Source organism: Bos mutus, chromosome 5 (assembly GCF_027580195.1).
Source record: "Bos mutus isolate GX-2022 chromosome 5, NWIPB_WYAK_1.1, whole genome shotgun sequence".
NCBI classification, from domain to species: domain Eukaryota; kingdom Metazoa; phylum Chordata; class Mammalia; order Artiodactyla; family Bovidae; genus Bos; species Bos mutus.
Window position 1 is genome coordinate 104,532,923 of NC_091621.1, and position 20,382 is coordinate 104,553,304.

Genomic DNA, 20,382 nt, shown 5'->3' on the forward strand with positions numbered 1-20,382 from the left:
GCACAGAGCTGCCTGAGCAAGGCCAGCCTTGGCGTCCCTCAGGAAGAGGGGCGAAGGTGTGCAGGCAGAGCTGGGTTCGCAGCGGCTCCCAGCCGCCTGGCTCGACTTGGTGTTACAGACACAGAAATAAGGACCAAAGGAGTCCCGCACAATCCCCACCAGCCTCCGCCCCTTACCCCACTGGACAGCCCCCACAGGATCGTCTGTAAAACGGGGCGATGATTCAGCCTTTCAGGGTGTGATGTCTGTCCTGAGCTGACCCTGTTCTAGGGTGAAGTCCAAAGTCTGGTATTCGAGGCTCTTCTTAACCCTCCCAGCAAACTCCAGCTGCAGTCAGAATGAGCAGGGCCTCCTGGGGCCACCTGGCAAGGGCCTGGAGGAACAACTCTGTGTCCCCTTGCTCAAAACCCACTCCCAGCTCTCTGGCGATTCTGCTGTCTCCATGGATGCAGGGTGGAGAAAAACCAAAAACCAGCAAGTGGGTCCAAGGCCAGCTGGGGAGCCCGTACTGGGTCCAGAGGGGCCCCAGGACCTCCAGTCCAGCGGATGGGAAAGCCACACGCAGCCAGTCAGTTCTGTTTTCAAGTAAAGTCAGAGGTTTTTAAATCTCTACTTGTTGCAGCCTGCGGGCTTTCTCTAGTCACAGTGCGCGGGCTGCTTGCTGAGGTGGCTTCCCTGGTTGCACTGCACAGGCTTTAGGTACACGGGCTTCCGTAGTGGAGCGACTCAGTGGCTGTGGGGCACGGGCTTAGTTGCTCTGAGGCTTGTGGGATCTTAATTCCTTAACCAGGGATCAAACCCACATCCCCTACATAGGAAGGCGGACTCTTAAACACCGGACTACCAGGGAAGTCCACTGAGTGTTATCCTTCTGAGCTCCACCACGTAGTTCCATGTATTGAGTTTGTTTCTTTTAACCGCCGAGCAGTATCCCATCATGAGTTCAGTTCAGTCCCTCAGTGTGTCCGACTCTTTGTGACCCCATGGACTGTAGCGCACCAGGCCTCCCTGTCCATCACCAGCTCCCAGAGCTTGCTAAAACTCATGTCCATTGAGTCGGTGATGCCATCCAACCATCTCATCCTCTGTCGTCCCCTTCTCCTCCTGCCTTCAATCTTTCCCAGCATCAGGGTCTTTTCCAATGAGTCAGCTCTTTGCATCAGGTGGCCAAAGTATTGGAGTTTCAGCTTCAGCATCAGTCCTTCCAATGAATATTCAAGACTGATTTCCTTTAGGATGGACTGCTTGGATCTCCTTGCAGTCCAAGGGACTCTTAAGAGTCTTCTCCAACACCGCAGTTCAAAAGCATCAGTTCTGATGGAAGCACTAAATTCCATCAGAACAGTGGACAGTTTGTTGACCTGTTCACCTGTGGCGGACACTGGATTGTCTTCCCTTTTGTTCTCTTGCTGTTCAGTCACTCAGTCGTGTCTGACTCTTTTAGGCCCTGTGGACTACAGCACACCAGGCTTCCCTGTCCATCACCAACTCCCGGAACTTGCTCAAACTCCCATCCATTGAGTCGATGATGCCATCCAACCATCTCATCCTCTGCCGCCCCCTTCTCCTACCCTCAATCTTACGCAGCATCAAGGTCCTTTGTTCTCTCAGCTGTTACATAAAGCTTCCTTGAACATTCATGTACAAGTCTCTGTATGTATGTATGGCTCTGTTTCTCTTGGGTAAATCCTAGGAGTGGAATGGTTGGGTTGTGTGGAAGGAGTATGTTTAACTTCTTAAGGAACTGCCTGCTGTTTTCCAAAGTGGATATACGTTTACAGTCCCACCAGCCGTGTATGAGGGTTCCTATTTTTCCATATCCTGACAGCACTTGGGTGATCAGTTGTTTTGTTTTTAAAGGGAGTCTTTGGTGTTTATTTTCTTGATTTTTAGGTGTTTGGCTGTGCTGGGTCTTGGCTGTGGCACACAGGATCTTTAGTGTGGAATGTGAACTCGGTTGCAGCAGATGGGATCTAGTTTCCTGACCAGGGATCAAACCCAGGACCCATGAAGTCTTAATCCCTGGGCCACCAGGGAAGCCCCCCAACGGTCAGTCTTTAGTTTTGGCCGTCCAGACACAGGCGCAGTGCTGCTTCCTCATGAGATCTCATTCCCTAAGCGCTCGTGCTGTTGTGCTTCTCTTCATGGGCTCCTTTGTCAGCCCTGTATATTCTTTGGTGAAAGGTTTATTGGAATCCTTTGCCCGTTAAGTGAAAATTGGGTTGTCTGTCTTCTTACTCTCTAGCCATAGGGTTCTTTTTATATTCGAGATCACACAGGTTCAATGGAGGCAGTATTGCCCCCGAGGGGGTGAAAATTGGTTTTGAGGACGTGAAAAAAACCATACTCTTTTAATGTGGAAAGCATGAACATATATATGTACTGCACAGAAGCAGTATCTGTTCTATTAAAATTTCATGGGAGCAGTTAGGGGGGAAAATGCCTGAAAAGGCTCCGTGGAGGAGAGAGGGGTGATAAAGGCTGAGAAACATCGTTGTAGATACAAGTCCTTTGTTGGATATTTTGCAAAGAGGAAAATTTGTAAATTTGGAATAAGTCCTATCTATCAGTTGCGCATTCCAGGGCTTCCCAGCTGGCGCTCTTGGTAAAGAACCCGCCTGCCAATGCCAATGCGTTAGAGCTTACTATTCTATAACGGAAGTGTCTACTTGAGTCACTCAAGGTCACTAGGATTTTCTCCTATGTTTTCTCCTAGAAGTTTCATAGTTTTCACTATTCCACTTAGATCTATGATCCATCTCACAGACCTAAAGAGATCAAGGTAAAAAAGAAATCTTGGCATCTGGACATCCAAACTGATCCAACAGTGTTTGCTGAAGCACTTTTCTGTCCCCGCTGAATTGCTTTGCTTTTCAACCTCTGTCAAAAATCAGTTGACCAGGAACTCCCTGGTGGCTCAGTGGTAAAGAAGCCACCTGCCAATGCAGGAGACACGGGTTCGATCCTCCCTGATCCGGGAGGATCCCACCTGCCGCAGAGCAACTAAGCCCATGAGCCCCAGCTACTGAGCCCGTGCCCTCGAGCCCGGGAGCCGCAGCTCCTGAAGCCTGTGCGCCCGAGAGCCTGTGCTCAGCAGCAAGAGAGAGCTGCACTCTCTGCAGATAGAGAAAAGCCAGCAGAGCCAAAAATAAATAAGTGAATGATTTTTTTAAAAAAATCAATTGATTGTAGATGTGTGAGTCCATTTCTGGACTTTCAATTCTGTTCCAACTAACTCAAATATCTTTAATACATTGTGTGGATCAAAGAGAAGCCAGTCTTCAGTCGGCCTGCTACGGGCCCTGCCCATCTCTCTCTGTCTCCCACGCAGACCTCCTTGGCTGCCTTAGCCAGGCACCTCCTGACTCAGGGCCGCAGTTGCACCTGCATCCTGGCCCCACACCCTCTACCCTGAGATGACCGCCTGGTCCGTGTCTCCTTCTCTGAGAGGGAGGCCCCTGCTCACAGGCAGCCCTGGCCCCTCTCCATGGCATCACGCTGTTGGTTTGGTTTTAGGAAAGCTCAGTGAAGTCTGCAGACTTCCCTGGTAGCTCAGTTGGTAAAGAATCCGCCTACAGTGCAGGAGACCTGGGTTCGATCCCTGGGTTGGGAAGATGCCCTGGAGTAGGGAAAGGCTACCCATTCCAGTATTCTGGCTTGGAGAATTCCATGGACTGTATAGTCCAGGGGTTCGCAAAGAGTCGGACACGGCTGAGCGACTTTCACTTTCACTTTCGGTGAGGTCTGCAGGCATCAGGTCACACAGGCTGTGCAGACAGTGATGAAGACTTGGGGTTTTGTTCCTTGTGAGATGGAAGCAGGAGTGGAGCAATCAGAACTCAGTTTTGGGAACGTCGCTTGGGGTGCTTCGTGGAGGTGGTCTGAAGGGAGCAGCGTGGAGACCCTGGCTAGCACGTGGACCCCGCCAGCCGTGGTCCCGCCATCAGAGCCATCCCTCCCTTTGACAGCAGCGCCCGCAGGAGGAAGGGAGCTCTGGTCCCCTCCCTCCTGGCTCTCGGGTGGTGAGAATCGGGGAAGGTAGGAGCTGGGTGTCCTGAGGAGGGGCGGTGGGTGGCTAGTGACCCCTGATGCCTGCTGGAGTAGCAGCACCCCTGTGGCGCTCCCCTGGGGTCAGACCCTTTGGCCATCAACTCCCCTCTGGCCAGCAGGGGCTCGCAAACTCCTCTGATGGTGGCACAGTGGCTCGTCCACAGCCTGGTCCACTCCTGCATCCACCGACTCCGCGTGTGCTTATTGAGCACCTACAAAGTGCCGGCTCGGGGCTAGGTGGTGGGGCGATCCCAGCACCTGACAGAGGGCAGACGTCCCTGCTCTTGGGGTCCCAGGCTGTTGGGAGAGTGAGAGAGCAGTCAAGGAGGCACCCCCTGAATGGGTCGCTGTGAACTGAGGGGGCGGTGCTCCGAAGGACAGGACTGGGGCAGGGCAGACACAGGGGTCCCAGAGATCAGATGAGACAAGACTTGGACCTGCTTCGGGGATTCCTGGGGGCTTCCCCGGGGACTGAAGGCTGGACTGCATGGAGGAGGAAAAGGCAGACCAGTAGGTCCCACGGAGGGAAGGAGGAGGGCTCATGGGCGGCTCTGAAGGGCTGATGGGGGAGGCAAGGGTGGGGTCCCGAGAGCTGGGGAAGGGAGAGGCCTCGGGGTGAAGGCAAGGGCTCCAGCTGCACGTTACCCGGGCCACCAAGCCCTGCACCGAGACCTCTTGGTGACCTTTGGACTCTGTCCTCTCTCCTTCCTCATTCCACTGGACAGCCCCAGCCCAGGGCTCCCGGCCCCTCCCCTGACCCCCGCAGCAGCCTCCTTCCCCTCACCGGCCTCCCTGACTCCGGTCCCCACCGGTTCTCAGTGGCCCTTCTTGCATGCTCACAGCTGAGATCACGCCCTTACCTGGGACTCCCTGGGCTCTCGGGGCAGCTCTGGGAGGGCAGGAACCACGTGCAACCCACCCGTTCCTGGGTCCTCGGAGAGCACTGGGGACAAAGTTGCAGATACTACCATGGTTTGCGACGTTTCTGTGATCTGAAGCCTGCAACCATACTGAGAGAAACGATCATTTAAGATAGATGCTTGTGACAGTAAAGAGGTGATTTTTTTTTCCCCACTCAAGTCCACCAATCTCCTGAATTCTATCTACCAACCCCAGGGTGAAGGGCTGGAGCTCCGTCCGTAATAAGGCGTAAATCGGTTCGCTTGAAGCAGGGCAGCCTCACCAAGAAAGGAGAAAAGGGAGCCGTGGCCACACATTCAGCAGGGCCACCTGGAGGGCGGGAGGACAGACTGGACCAGGAAGACAGTTCACTGACAGCCAGCCGGCCTGGAAGAGCCAAAGGATTGGAGCTTCAGCTTCAGCATCAGTCCTTCCAGTGAACACCCAGGACTGATCTCCTTTAGGACCGACTGGTTGGATCTCCTTGCAGTCCAAGGGACTCTCAAGAGTCTTCTCCAACACCACAGTTCAAAAGCATCAATTCTTCTGCGCTCAGCTTTCTTTATAGTCCAACTCTTACATCCATACATGACTACCAGAAAAACCATAGCTTTGACAAGATGGACCTTTGTCCACAAAATAATGTCTCTGCTTTAATATGCTGTCTTAGATGGTCAAAGATTTTCTTTCAAGGAGCCAGTGTCTTTTAATTTCATGGCTGCAGTCACCATCTGCAGTGATTTTGGAGCCCAAGAAAATAAAGTCTCTCACTGTTTCCCCATCTATTTGCCATGAAGTGATGGGACCAGATGCCATGATCTTAGCTTTCTGAATATTGAGCTTTAAGCCAACTTTTTTTACTCCCCTCTTTCACTTTCATCAAGAGGCTCTTTAGTTCTTCTTCACTTTCTGCCTTAAGGGTGGTGTCATCTGCATATCTGAGGTTATTGATGTTTCTCCAGGTGATCTTGATTCCAGCTTGTGCATCATCCAGCCCAGCGTTTCTCATGATGTACTCTGCATATAAGTTAAAGAAGAAGGGTGACAATATACAGCCTTGATGTACTCCTCTTCCCATTTGGAACTAGTCTGTTGTTCCATGTCCCGTTTTAACTGTTGCTTCTTGACCTGCATACAGATTTCTCAGGAGGCAGATTAGGTGGTCTGGTATTCCCATCTCTTGAAGAATTTGCCACAGTTTATTGTGATCCACACAGTCAAAGGCTTTGGCAAAGTTACTAAAGCAGATGTTTTTCTGGAACTCTCTTGCTTTTTCGATGATCCAATGGATATTGGCAATTTGATCTCTGGTTCCTCTGCCTTTTCTAAATCCAGCTTGAACATCTGGAAGTTCATGGTTCACATATTGTTGAAGCCTGGCTTGAAGAATTTTGAGCATTACTTTACTAGCATGTGAGATGAGTGCAATTGTGTGGTAGTTTGAACATTCTTTGGCATTGCCTTTCTTTGGGATTGGTATGAAAACTGACCTTTTCCAGTCCTGTGGCCGCTGCTGAGTTTTCCAAATTTGCTGGCATATTGAGTACAGCACTTTCACAGCATCATCTTTCAGGACTTGAAATAGCTCAACTGGAATTCCATCACCTCCACTAGCTTTGTTCATAGTGATGCTTCTTAAGGCCCACTTGACTTCGCATTCCAGGATGTCTGGCTCTAGGTGAGTGATCATATCATTGTGGTTATCTGGGTTGTGAAGATCTTTTTTGTGCAGTTCTTCGGTGTATTCTTGCCACCTATTCTTAATCTCTTCTGCTTCTGTTAGATCCATACCATTTCTGTCCTTTATTGTGCCCATCTTTTTATGCAATATTCACTTGGTATATCTAATTTTCTTGAAGAGATCTCTAGTCTTTCCCATTCTATTGTTTTCCTCTATTTCTTTGCATTGGTCACTGAGGAAGGCTTTCTTATCTCTCCTTGCTATTCTTTGGAACTCTGCATTCAAATGGGTATATCTTTTCTCCTTTGCCCTTTGCTTCTCTTCTTTTCTCGGCTATTTGTAAGGCCTCCTCAGACAACCATTTTGCCTTTTTGCATTTCTTTTTTTGGGGGATGGTCTTGATCACTGCCTCCTGTACAATGTCATGAATCTCTGTCCATAGTTCTACAGGCACTCTATGAGATCTAAAGCCTTGAATGTATTTCTCACTTCCACTGCATAATCATAAGAGATCTGATTTAGGTCATACCTGAATGGTCTAGTGGTTTCCCCTATTTTCTTCCATTTAAGCCTGAATTTGGCAATAAGGAGTTCATGATCTGAGCCACAGTCAGCTCCCGGTCTTGTTTTTGCTGATAGAGCTTCTCCAACTTTGGCTGCAAAGAATACAATCAATCTGATTTGGGTGCTGACACACAGTGTCGTTCTGCTTCCTCCACCCCAGTCTCCACCCCCGTGGACCGCGGCCCACGCTGTGGGTCACCGGGGAGGACGGGCCGTTTGCAGGCGTCTGTTGGCCTCCGTGTAATTCTTGCTCTTGGAGGCTCTGTCCACACGGTCCCAAACATTAAGGCAGCCTTACAAAATGTAATGTTTTTTCAAAAACAGACTCTGAAAGGATTTTAAAATAATTTTTCACTTGAATTGACTTGGTTCCTTGACCCTGCCTTTGATGACCTTGGAGCAGATGCTTAACCTCTCTGGACCTCCTGGCTCCTCCGTGAAAGAGCGATAATGGTGTTCCCGAGTCACGGGGTCGAATGTCAGCATTTGTAAAGTCATGAAACAGTGCCCCGCACATAGCAGACCCGCAGGCACGTCAGCTATTTAAGATAAAATACCAGCAATTTTTCATCTGATTTCTCATCAATGACTCTGAATTCTCAGGATTCTTGTTACTTGAGAGTTCTCGATGTAGTGAAACTAGAGAAACTTTCATAATTATCAAATCAAAAATAATGATGACATATTGTCACATCCTATAGGATTTGTTGTTGTTGTTCAGTTGTTCAGTCGTGTCCGACTCTTTGTGACCCCATGGACTGTAGCACACCAGGCCTCCCTGTCCATCACCAACTCCCAGAGCTTGCTCAAACTCGTGTCCATTGAGTCAGTGATGCCATCCACCATCTCATCCTCTGTCACTCCCTTCTCCTCCTTCCCTCAATCTTTCCCAGCATCAGGATCTTTTCCAATGAGTCGGCTCTTTGCCTGTAGGTATTTAATGAAGCATTATTCATTTATTTGGCTGTGTTGGGTCTTTGTTGCCGTGCCTGGGGCTGGTTGCCCTCAGGCATGGGGGATCTTAGTTCCCTGATTGGGCATCAAACCTGTGTCCCCTGCATTGGAAGGCAGATTCTTCACCAGTGGACCACCAGGGAAGTCCCAGTAAAGCATCTTTTAAATTTTTTTTTTTTTTTTCTGTTTGCAGTAGTACACAGTGTTGGTTGTTAATACAAGTTCTATCACCCCAAGGGACAAAAGCTGCATTCACAGACAAGGGAAGTGACCTCTAGGCAGGAGCTCTGAGAGCCTAGAAGAGCAGGGGAAAGGAGGGCAGGCTCTCTAGCTCTCTGCCGGGCTCACCAAACCTGTCCTCCTATCCGGTCTGGGCTGGACAGGCCCCAGGGGACATATAGTCCAGCCTCCATTGACGGACAGGAGCCCGGGGCTTTGGAGCAGAAGGGACTTGCGCAGGTACAAAGTGTGTGCTCCCAGGTCTCCCTCCCGATGAACAAATTTCTTTCCCTATTTCAACCCCTTCCACATCCAGCACAGCCCACGACACCTCCCACATCCCTATCCCAGGTACAATTGTTCTTCCCAGGAACAACCCACTGCCTGGCAGTTCCATGAAGAAAGGTTTCTCCTTTGCAAACTTGACATCAAACGTGCATTCTCCAAGAGGCCTTCCCGCCCCAAACCAGAAAAAAAGGACTCACTAAAGCCAGATGGTGTGTGGGTTGCTGTCTCTCCCTTCCTGGCTCCAGGGTTCCAGTCCAGACTCCAGGTCCAACCTGCTGTGTGATTTTAAGCGTGACTCAGCCTCTCTGGGCTTCTTCACGTGTCTCACTTAACATGGAAGAGAACACCAGTTGCCTTTCAGGGCTGAGGATAATCCTTGTCCACATTCATGAAGCTTCTGACATCAGGCGGCTTCTCAAGAAATGTTAGTTAGGTATCTCCCCAACCCCCAACCGTCTCCAGCACATCCTCTTTCAAAATCGCTGAATTCCTTTCTTTTCTCCAACGTGTCGGTGCCTAATAATAATTTTAAGGTTATTCCTTCTGGGGGAATTTTAACAGTGATCTATTTTTAAAAAGTGGAGTGCTAAAGTTGGAGTTTCTGCCAACAGATGAGGATGAGAAACTATTTCATGTGTGAGGCGGGTGGTAGAAAGGGGGCCAGAGGATGGGAGAGGAGGTGGCTGGACCTTTCCAGGTCGCTCCTCTGTCTTGTTAGCAGGTGAGAAGTGCCCAGCATTGGAGGAGCTGTTGCAGTCTTGATCTGGGGACGGTTGGGTTTAAATTTCCTGATGAAAAAAAAAAAAAAGGCTGAGGAACCGGAGTTTCAAGAACCTGAGTCACAAGAAGGGAGAAGTCAGGCTAGGAAGCTGCTGACAACACACGCACATGACTGAACAAAATTTAACAGGCTCTCAAGGGTGACTAAGAGAGCCTTTGAACCTGCCCCCTGGGCCTTCTGCTCATCCACCCGAGGAGAGGTTATTTATTCCCGATCTACCTCCAGAAATATTGTCTCTTCTTCTTGGGGACTAAGCAGAAAAGACGAGCAATTGGTTCCAACTATGAAGCAACAGTTAGAACTGGACATGGAACAACAGACTGGTTCCAAATAGGAAAAGGAGTATGTCAAGGCTGTATATTGTCCCCCTGCTTATTTAACTTCTATGCAGAGTACATCATGAGAAACGCTGGGCTGGAAGAAGCACAAGCTGGAATCAAGATTGCCGGGAGAAATATCAATAACCTCAGATATGCATAACCCCTTATGGCAGAAAGTGAAAAAGAACTAAAGAGCCTCTTGATGAAAGTGAAAGAGGAGAGTGAAAAAGTTGGCTTAAAGCTCAACATTCAGAAAACTAAGATCATGGCATCAGGTCCCATCACTTCATGGCAAATAGATGGGGAAACAGTGGCTGACTTTATTTTTCTGGCCTCCAAAATCACTGCAGATGGTGATTGAAGCCATGAAATTAAAAGACGTTTACTCCTTGGAAGGCAAGTTATGACCAACCTAGACAGCATGTTAAAAAGCAGACATCACTTTGTCAACAAAGGTCCATCTAGTCAAGGCTATGCTTTTTCCAGTAGTCATGTATGGATGTGAGAGTTGGACTATAAAGAAAGCTGAGTGCCGAAGAATTGATGCTTTTGAACTGTGGTGTTGGAGAAGACTCTTAAGAGTCCCTTGGACTGCAAGGAGATCCAACCAGTCCATCCTAAAGGAGATCAGTCCTGAATATTCATTGGAAGGACTGATGTTGAAGCTGAAACTCCAGTACTTTGGCCACCTCATGCGAAGAGCTGACTCATTGGAAAAGACCCTGATGCTGGGAAAGATTGAGGACAGGAGGAGAAGGGGACGACAGAGGATGAGATGGCTGGATGGCATCACCGACTCGATGGACATGGGTTTGAGTGGACTCCGGGAGTTGGTGATGGACAGGGAGGCCTGGCGTGCTGCGGTTCATGGGGTCACAAAGAGCTGGACACGACTGAGTGACTGAACTGGACTGAACTGGTAGACTCACAGAACATTGGAAACCCAGGAAAGTGCTTAGAGATCGTCCGGTCCCATGGCCACTATATGGAAAATAAATGATGCTCAGAGAATAGAAGGTTGGTGGCCAGGGGCCAGCATCAGGACTGCTGGCTTCTCTGATGACCAGTCCCTTCGAGAAGAGTTCTCTGGGAGCATTTGTTCCCAACACTGAGAGGCTCTTTGAATCAGATCAGCCCCAAATATTGAGAGAGGAAAACATGAACCGCCAATGCCATTGTCCTTGTATACACAAGGATGGCGTTCGGATCTATGGGCACAGATGTCAGGGAACGAAGCAACTGACCTATGAAAGCAGACCGCTTGTGCTTGATTTTCCTCTGCACTTTGCTTGATTGCTGCTCTAATGTTGTTTGCAAAGTAAACCTTGGGGAAAGAAGTGCTCAAGTACAAAGTTTATATGATGCCCTTCATCTCAGCTTTGCCCACCGCATTGGTTAAGTGGCTAACAACAAACTACAGGTTAGAAGTAAGACTGGGGGCAGTGGGGAGGAGATGGGTTAAAAGCAAGGTGCAGGGAAGGCTGTGCTCTTTTCTGGAATCTCTGGGAGAGCATCTGTTTCCTGGCCTTTTCCATCTTCTAGAAGCTGCCTGCATCCCTTGACTCGTGGTCTCTTCCTTAATCTTCAACACCAGCAGCACTGCATTTATCTGCTCACTTTTCTGTTGTCCCCTCTCTGACTACAGCCAGGAAACCTCCAATTTTAAGAACATATGTGGGGAGTCTGGCTAAGACTCTTAATGCAGGAGACCTGGGCTCAATCCCTGGTCAGGGAACTAGATCTCTCACGCTGCAAGTAAGAGTTCAACTGCCATGGCTAAAAGCTCCCATGTGCCACAAGTAAGACCCCGCACAGCCGAATAAATACATAATAGTAACAATAATAGAAAAAGAATGTGTGTGATTGCATTGGGTAAACATGGGTAATTCGGGATACTTTCTCCATCTCAAGATCCTTAACCTAATCGCATTTGGGAAGAGTTTTTTTTACCATGTAAGGTAATATATATTTACAAATTCCAGGGATTAGGGTTGGGCATCTTTGGGGACCAATGTTCTGCTCAGATGTTCTTTTCCCCCCTCAGTGGTGTCTCTAAAAATACACCCAGTTCTTTGCAGAAAAGAACATTTTCATTGTCATGGAAAATACGGCTACACCAAAATTCTTTCAAAGACTTTAAATCTTTTTATCTTTAAATCTATTTAACATTCTGCATGTATACAGAAAAGTGTATAACTCATCAAGTTACAGTATGAGTTTTATAAATCGACCGCACCAATGTAAGCATCACCCACATCAAGAAGCAGAACATGCCCTGGGACCCCAGAAACCCGGCTCATGCCCGCTTCAAGTCCAAGGTATTAGTCAACATTTGTTGACATTAAACAATTTCCTATGTGGGCAATACTTGGAGTATGATTGAATAAAAAAGAAAGAACCCAAGGGCTGTTCATTTCTTCATTCGATGAGTATTTTCTGGCACCTCTCCTGGGCTGGATGCCAGGGAAAATGGGATGAGCTGATTGGACAAGGGTCCTATGGCACAGAAGCAATAGAGGCAGCTAGTGTGTGTGTGTGTGTGTGTGTGTGTGTGTGTGTGTGTGGTGGGGGGTGAGGGGGTGGGAAGGAAGTTTGAGAAATAGATAAAAATACAAATGCATTGGCCAGGCCTAATCAGAAGGCTTCCCATAGAATGTAGGCCCTGAAGGTGATCACGCAGAGGAAAAGAAAGGATTTCCAGCAAGTGGAGGCACAAAAGAAGGAGCGTCAGTGGGGTCGGGTGGAGTCAGGTGGAGTTAGGGGAAACAAAGAAAGAGATGACCACTGGACTTTGCAGCCTGTGAGTCCTTGCTCAGTCATTCCTGTGTCCCATTTCATTTTTTAAAATCTTTCTCACAAACATTTTATTTATTTATTATTTTGGCTGCGCTGGGTCTTGGTCATGGTGCTGGGGGGGCTTTTCCTGTTGCAGAACACGGGCCCTAGAACACGGGATCAGTATTTGCAACACGTGGGCATAGTTGCCCCGTGGCGTGTGAGCTCTTAGCTCCCTGACCAGGGAAGTCCCCCCATTTCCCATTTTACCAGCCCCAAATCCCAGCAGTCTGGACTCAGAACCAGAACCGTAGCCCTCAGGCCAGCGTCTTCCTTTCAAAGATGGGGAAGCAGTCCCGGGGAGAAGAGATTACACACACACACACACACACACACACACACACACACACGGCAGGTCATTGGCTTCATCAATTCTCTTCCTCCACATGCCTCTACAGAGCCTCCCAAACCCCACCCTCCCCATGCCTGGTGTGGGCACACAGGGGTCAGACCCCCGCCCTGCCACGAGGTGCTCAGGGTGGCACAAAAGTAGCCGTGAGGCCTGAAGCAGGACCCAGACCACCCACTTCTTCCTCGAGTGCTGTACCCCGAGGTCCCCCACTGCCTCCTCCACGCCCTGCTTCCTACCAGGCCTCTCAGTCATTCTTCATGTGCTCAATTCACAGGCATCTACTTGGTGGCGGGCCACGTGCCAGGCACAGGGAATACAGTGGTGCAGAAGACAGGCCCCTCCCTCAGTGGGGACGTCAGACAATAAAGAGAACACAGAGCTCTATAATGTAGTGTCAGCGGAGGGAAGTGACGTGTATGAAGAAAAACAAAGCAGGATAGGGACTTCCCTGGTCGTCCAGTGGCTGAGACTCTCAGCTCCCAATGCAGGGGACCTGGGTTCGATCTCTGGTTAGGGAACTAGATCCCACATGCCGCAACTAAGAGTTCAAATGCCCCAACTAAAGATACTACATGCTGCAGCAAAGACTGAAGATCCCACGTGCTGCAACTAGGATCCAGGGGAGCCAAATAAATAAATCAATAAGAAACAAACAGGATAAAGGGGTTGAGGGGAGGGAAGGTGGTCTTTGAAGTTAGGTGGTTGGGGAATCTCTTTGAGGAGGTGACATGGGACCCAAATAAGATGAAGAAGCTTGAGTTACAAGGCTGGGGGACAGTTACAAGGATGGTCTGTGGACAGAGATTGGCATGACCATAGGGGGATGTCCTTGGAGATTTAGTGAGTGGGGAATGCCAGTTTCTCCCTTTCCATGTCCATCTCCCTAGTCCGCAGAAATGGGTTACCAGGGATGAGATCAGGGAAGGGCCTCTAGCTACTTCCCTCCCAGATCTTCCTCTCAGTGGAGGCCAGCACGGGGACCGATGGTCCCACTGGACCTTGGTCTTTATCAGAATCACAAGTCCAGCTGATCTCAACTCCCTGCCCCCAACCCCCTCAGTTCAGTTCAGTTTGGTCGCTCAGTCATGTCCGACTCTTTGCAACCCCATGGACCGCAGCACGCCAGGCCTCCCTGTCCATCACCAACTCCTGGAGTTTACCCAAACTCATGTCCATTGAGTAGGTGACACCATCCAACCATCTCATCCTCTGTTGTCCCCTTCTCCTCCTGCCTTCAATCTTTCCCAGCATCAAGGTCTTTTCAAATGAGTCAGCTCTTCGCATCAGGTGGCCAAAATATTGGAGTTTCAGCTTCAGCATCAGTCCTTCCAATGAACACTCAGGACTGATCTCCTTTAGGATGGACTGGTTGGATCTCCTTGCAGTCCAAGGCACTCTCAAGTCTTCTCCAACCCCCTCGTACCTAGTTAACACTCAGAGAGAGACCCCATCACACGGCTGAGGAAGCAGGCTTTCTCAGTACCCTGCACTGTGGCAGGCGAAGGAGGCTGCGGTGGCAGGAAGGAAGGGCTTTTCCACTGTCCCCCACCCCCCAACGTGAGACCTGTTTCTGGGGGATGGGTGACCCCTTTCTGGGTTCTGAAGAGGAAGTTCGCAGTGGAAACCGGTACTGACAATTTGATTGAGGAGAGAAGGGTGACAACAGGGAGGGCAAGTGACAAATTCAGTCCCTCACGGGGCAGCGCGTAGGGTGTGGAGCCGGCCGGGTTGGTCCCCCGCGGCAGGTCACAGGCGGGTGACCTGGGGCGTGGCCTGAGACGGGGGCGTGATCTGGGCGTGTCCGGGGTGGGACCTGGGCGCCAGGGGCGGGGCCTCGGTGATCATGGGGCGGGGCCTGGAGGATGGTGGCAGGATCTGGATGGGTGGGATGTGGTCTGAGGGCGGGCAGAGGCGGGGCTGGGGCGGGACCTGGGCGGCTTGGGGGAGGGGCCGGGCGGGGCCGGCGGCGGCCTGGAAGCGCGCAGGCGGTGTGTCAGCGACGCGGAGGTGCGCTGGTTTCGCCGGGCTCGGCGGGCGGCGACGGCGGCGGCGACGCGCACAAAGGCGGATTGTGGCTTCTCTGGTGCTGGCGGCGGGCGGCGCCGGGGCGGGGTCGGCGGGGCGCGCCCGGGGCCCCCGCGGGCACCGCGGCGCGGGCGATGAGTCGGGGCCCGGCATGGCCTCCGCGCGGCCGCCGGGCCGGGCCTGCGCCGCTGTGCCCGCGCCCGCGGGGCTCCGGGCCGGGCCGCCCGCCCTCCCGGCCGCCGCCGCCGCCTCCCCCGAGCCTGCGGGCGGCGCGGAGGCCGAGGAGCGCTCGCTGCAGCACATGCTGCGCGCCATAGCCGAGGAGCGCGGCCGCGTCAGCCTGCGCCGCGAGGTCTGCGGCCTCGGTGAGTGGGGCCGGGCGGGGGCGAGGCCGGAGCCGTGGTGGCGCCGGAGTGTCAGCGCGCGTCTCCGTTTCTACGCGTGTCTCTGAGTCTCCGCACGTCTGTCCCCGAGTGCATCTCGAGGGGGACCCCCGCGTGTCGCTCCAGGTCCTCGCGTCCTGGTCGTTCCCGCGCCCCCGCGTCTCCGTCTCTGATCCTGGTCCCTGGAGGGGTCTGGCACGCTCGCGTCCCTGCGTGTCTGTCCCCCTGTCCGCCCATCCGGGGGTCTGCCCGTCTTCTCCCTCCCTCTCCCCTCCTTGGCTCCGCCGGGTCTCTTCCGTCTCTGGGAAGCCCTCCCTGGGGCCTCCGTGCCGCGGCCGGCAGTGTGGACAGGGCAGGTCCCCGGCGCCCGAAGCCCTCCCCGGGGCCTCCGTGCGGCGGCCGGCAGTGTAGACAGGGCAGGTCCCCGGCCCCAGAAGCCCTTCCTGGGGCTTCCGTGCCGCGGCCGGCAGTGTAGACAGGTCAGGTCCCCGGCGCCAGAAGCCTTTGTCTCCCCGCGCGGCTCTGCGCCTTCGCTCTGACTGGGGACCTGTTGGACCCTGGGCCCCGAACCCACCCACTGGGCAGAGGGAGCGGGGCGGCCGCCCCTCAGGCTGTGATTTCCGCTCTACGGAGGCCCCGGGTCCTAGATCGGCCGGTGAGTGGGGGCAGCGGTGTCCAGTATTGTCTACAGGGAACCGGGGGTGGGGGGCTGCAGGCGGGGATGGGGTCTCCCGGCGCGGCTGGATGTGAGGTAACGGCTCCTGGTGGATCGTGTTTGGACTGAAGCGCTAGGAGCCCCCCACCCCCACCACACCCCACCCCGTAGGGTGGGTTTTGCGGTTTTCTCTCTGCAAAGACCCCTCCCTTCCTCCTGCGGGAATGACTTCATTACCACGTTGTCACCTCCCACCCACCCCCCACCCCCCGAGTCTGGGCTGGGGACTTCTGAGGGGGCGACGGCAGCTTTTGGAGAAGGGAATGTCCACCTTGGAGATTCTACGGCCCCGCCTTCATTCACCGTTGGGGAAATTGGGTCCCAAAGAGCCGATATATCCCCCACCCCCAACCCACCTGAGGTCACAAGGCTTCCAGACCCCCTCAGCAGGCCACACCCTGGAGGCCGGGATGAGGGCGGGGATCAATTTGCATCCTCTTTTTTGTGGGGGGCAGGCTGCCCTGGAATGAAGCTTTCCTCACAAGTGGGGATGAGGGTGGTGGGCATGAAGGTGAGGGTGTCTACAACACAGAGCTGGACAGGGACATAGGTTTCTCTGGTCTCTTCTGAAAAGGTGTCACTAATGAGTTCTGAGCAAAAACTGAAGGATCCTCATTCCTCCATTCAGCAAACGTTGGTTGAGCACCTACTCTGTGCCCGGCTGCATGCCCGCCCGGCAGGCTGCCTGTCACCTGGCACAGAGTGTCTGAAATGCGAGGGGTCGGAGCGACCATCTGCTCCAGGCCCTCTGCCCTGTTTACTCAGCCTCCCTGGCACCCCTCCCCACTCCCCTGTCAGCCCATTCCTATGTCCTCTGAGCATCCTCTGCCCTGTTAGACAGTCCCTGCCCCGAAGGGCCTGCAGCGCCACCCCGTAAGCACAGTACTCATTGCCCTGGCACCTGGCGCTCCCCGAGCACTCGCTGTGTGCCAGGTGCTTTGTGCGGGCGCCCTCCATCTGATGCTGACTTTGCCCGAGAGGAGTGTGATCTCTGTTTGACCGACGAGGAGCCTGAGGTCCAGAGGGGCCCAGGGACAGCCTGCGAGGACGTCATACCGCTGGGGTTGACCGTGGTCGGGGCGACCCCGGGGCCTGGCCGCCCCGGATAATCCCAGCCAGGCTGCGTTGCGCCTGCTGTTCTGCTGCATCTGGGGAGGAGAACTGCGCCTGCTAGGCTGGGGACGCAGGCCGAGGGTCACACTGGTGCTGCGTCCCTCCTCCTCACCTCTACTTGCCCTTTACACACAAGGTCTCCCATCCTACCACCCCCAGCCCCTCAGAACTGTCCCTGTCGTGCTCCGGTGCGCTGCGCTTTTATCCCTGCTGTTTTCTGCTCCCGGGAGGCCACCTGTCCCGCACATTCACCGGCCCTGCAGACAGCTGCAGGTCTGCCTTCGGGCGTCAGCGCTGATGCAGCCACCCAGGGACCCTTCCTCCGCCCCCTGTCCTGCTGTCTGGGCAACTCATGTCCAGTGGGTCATTGGACTGCTGTGGCTCTGTGATGCTGTCTCCTCAGTTAGCAGGTGACCCCTCCAGGGCCTTGCCCACATCTGGGTCCCCCCCATCCCCCACCCAATGCCCAGCACGCAGCACGTGCAGAGCAGGTGCCCGGTGCTCATTCAGCAAAAGAAGGAGAGGATTACTTTCTGGACTGGGGAGTAAAGGGCGTGGATGGCAAGGAAGTTAGGATCTTCAACTCATAGAAGGGCTCATGTTGCCCATCTCTTTCAGTTTTCAGACGAGAGATGTGATGTTCAGAGAGGGGCAAGCTAAACAGTGACTTCATGCCCAAGCAGAGTTAGGAGCGACTGGCCTGAGCACCTGGGTGTGAGCCAGAATGCCCTCCCCAAAGCACTTTGTACATCCAGTTGCTCCCGTCATCCTCTCATCTCCACTTTGCAGCTGGGACAACCTGTTACAGTTATGAATTAACTTAAATCTCCCAGATTGTTGTTGACTCAACCCTTAGGCTATTCAGAACTGTGCCATGCTCTCTGAGGTTGTTTTGAAGGTATGCAGGAGCCTCTAGGGGAGACCCTTGAACCTGGATGAGTCAGTGTCTGTCTATGAGATGGGAGAAATTGACTACCATTGCCCCACACCTAACCCCCACCCTGGCCACTCCCCACATCATTGCTTGGCTGCTATGATGAAAGGCACCTTGGAGACCCAAACCTGATTTCTGAATCTTGTCCACTGTATCCTCTGCAGCGGAAGCATTTGTCTGAACACTCGCTCCATGCCAGATGGGGGATCAGCTTGGATCCCTACCGCATGGGGCGGGGGACCGGTGAGTGGGGAGAGAGAGCCAGGTACTCAGGTGAACTCTGTGGAATCAGCCAGGTCATTCTGAGCGGGGTTTTGGTGTTTTATCCACAGGAACCTGCCTGTGCTTCCAGAGAACTTGTGGGCCAAGCTGGCGGCTGGGTTAGCTTGTTCAGGGACCAAGAATCTCTGAGCTGGGAAGAGTGAGGTGGTCCAGTGCCCAGGTTTTGTGTGATGCTGACATCTGAACCAAAGGTGGAGATAGCCTGAGGCTTCCTCTCGGGGCTTGGGCCTTCTGATGGTTCTTGGACGTCAGCCCACGCACGCTGTGTGGACAGGCCCCCTTTAACACGGGCGTCATGCCACTGGCGTGTAGTCAGGTCATATGGACACAACCTGGGTGTGAGTTGCGGAAGGGCTCTGTGAGGGGAGGGGCCTCCTCACAATGCTTTTTTTGGTGCCCTGCCTAGGCTGAGCGTTATGTATTTTTTACATTTTATTTTATTGGCTTTTTTTTTTTTTTTTTTATGGCTGAAGCCAGCCTGTGGAATCTTAATCCCCAACCAGGAATTGAACCCGCACCCTCTGCAGGCAAAGTACAGAGTCCTAACCCCTGGAGCACCAGGAAGTTCCCAGGGCTGAGCGTTTGAAGCATTTTGAAGTTCCTGGGCTCTCGCCCCTGTTTAGGTAGCTTAGGGAACTTTCTCTGGAGTGCTGCGGGACCAAACGGGGTATTTCCCTTTCACCATGTCCTTTTATCCTCAAACTAATTCTCTTAAGGTAAGGATTATTAAACTCTTCTCTTTGTCCTGGTGGAGAAACACAGGTTCGACGGTGAAGTAACGTACCCCAGTCCCGTGGCTAGTAAGTGGCGGAAGAATCTGCCTGAACCCCAGCTCTTAGCAGAGGTGAAGGCCCGCATCTGTCCTCAGGTGACCCGATGTGGGCCTGCGTAGCTACCTGCCGCCAGGTGGCCTGGTTGCGGGCCAGGTCGAGGTGGGAGAGGTGGTGAGGGGCACAAAGAGGGGACCCCGTCCGCTGACTGGGACGGGGCGGGGTCATGCCTTTGAGAGGGGGGCTGAGGTGGGCAGAACTTGCCAGGCTGGAGCAGGGAGGCTTGAAGGGTGGCTGCGGGAGTTGAGGCCGGAGCGGCGTTTGGGGCTCTGGGTGCCCGGCTGGGACTTCGGTGCTCCCGGGGCCCGCCCTCAGGCTACTCTGTGGGTGTTTGACTTGAGGACCAGCTGGCACTTAGATAAGCTGTTAGTCCTGGGGGTGGGGGGCTCAGCCCGTCTGCCGTGTGCCAGCCCCACTGGGCCTTCACTTCTGTCTCCTGTGGAGGCAGCTTCTGCTGTTACCCCAGAGGAGGAAACCAGGCTTCAGAGAGGAAAGTGACTCCCCCAGGGTCACACAGCTGGGAGCTAGCAGAGCTGGGGTTCTCGGGGTTCCAGCCAAGGCCAGTCAGGCGCCAGGAGCCATCCTGCAGAGAGTTGATGGAATGAGGCCTACAGAGGGCTAAGGGGGCAGTTAGCCCTCTCCCGCGGGCCTCGCCTCTGCGCGGCACACCTGCACACACCACCGCCACTGCGTTGGGAAGGTCCTTGCACGCTCCGCTGGGCCTCTGTCTGGCTCAGCGCTGTGTAGCTGGGGCGTCATGTCGGGCGGGAGATGTCTGTGGGAGGTCTGGCTGGAGGGGAAGACTGTGGGGCCTGTGCCTGCCATCCCTTGGGGCCTGTGTCCTCATCCGTGAAGTGGGGACGTCAGGGTCTGGAGGGTCGAGGGAATCATCAAGGAAAGGGCAGGCGCAGCCTCACGAGGCGGCATAGGGCCACAGGAGCCGCGGCAGGACCAGGCCCCACCCCGCCCCAGCACGGGCTGGCCCTCGGTGCCGTCATCATGATAACGGGCACAGACCTCTGTCTGTGGAGTTGGGGCGGGACCCGAGCTCCGCAGATGATGGCTTCGCCGTGGCTGTGGCTGGTTTCCCGGGGGTCCCTGGGGCCCCCCCCAGCGCCAGGGCTGGCTGAGTTGGCCGTGGGCCAGTGCACAGGGA

General features: G+C 53.4%; 1 protein-coding gene across 1 annotated transcript in view; it reads left to right on the plus strand.

Moving 5' to 3' along the window:
• The first annotated feature begins 14,928 nt into the window (after nt 1–14,928).
• Nucleotides 14,929–20,382, plus strand: part of KIAA0930 (KIAA0930 ortholog) — a 42,211-nt gene continuing 36,757 nt past the window's right edge. Inside the window, exon 1 of the mRNA XM_070371456.1 lies at nt 14,929–15,334. Coding sequence (XP_070227557.1) covers nt 15,121–15,334 — 214 coding nt within the window. The 5' untranslated portion in view covers nt 14,929–15,120. The remainder of the gene's footprint in view (nt 15,335–20,382) is intronic.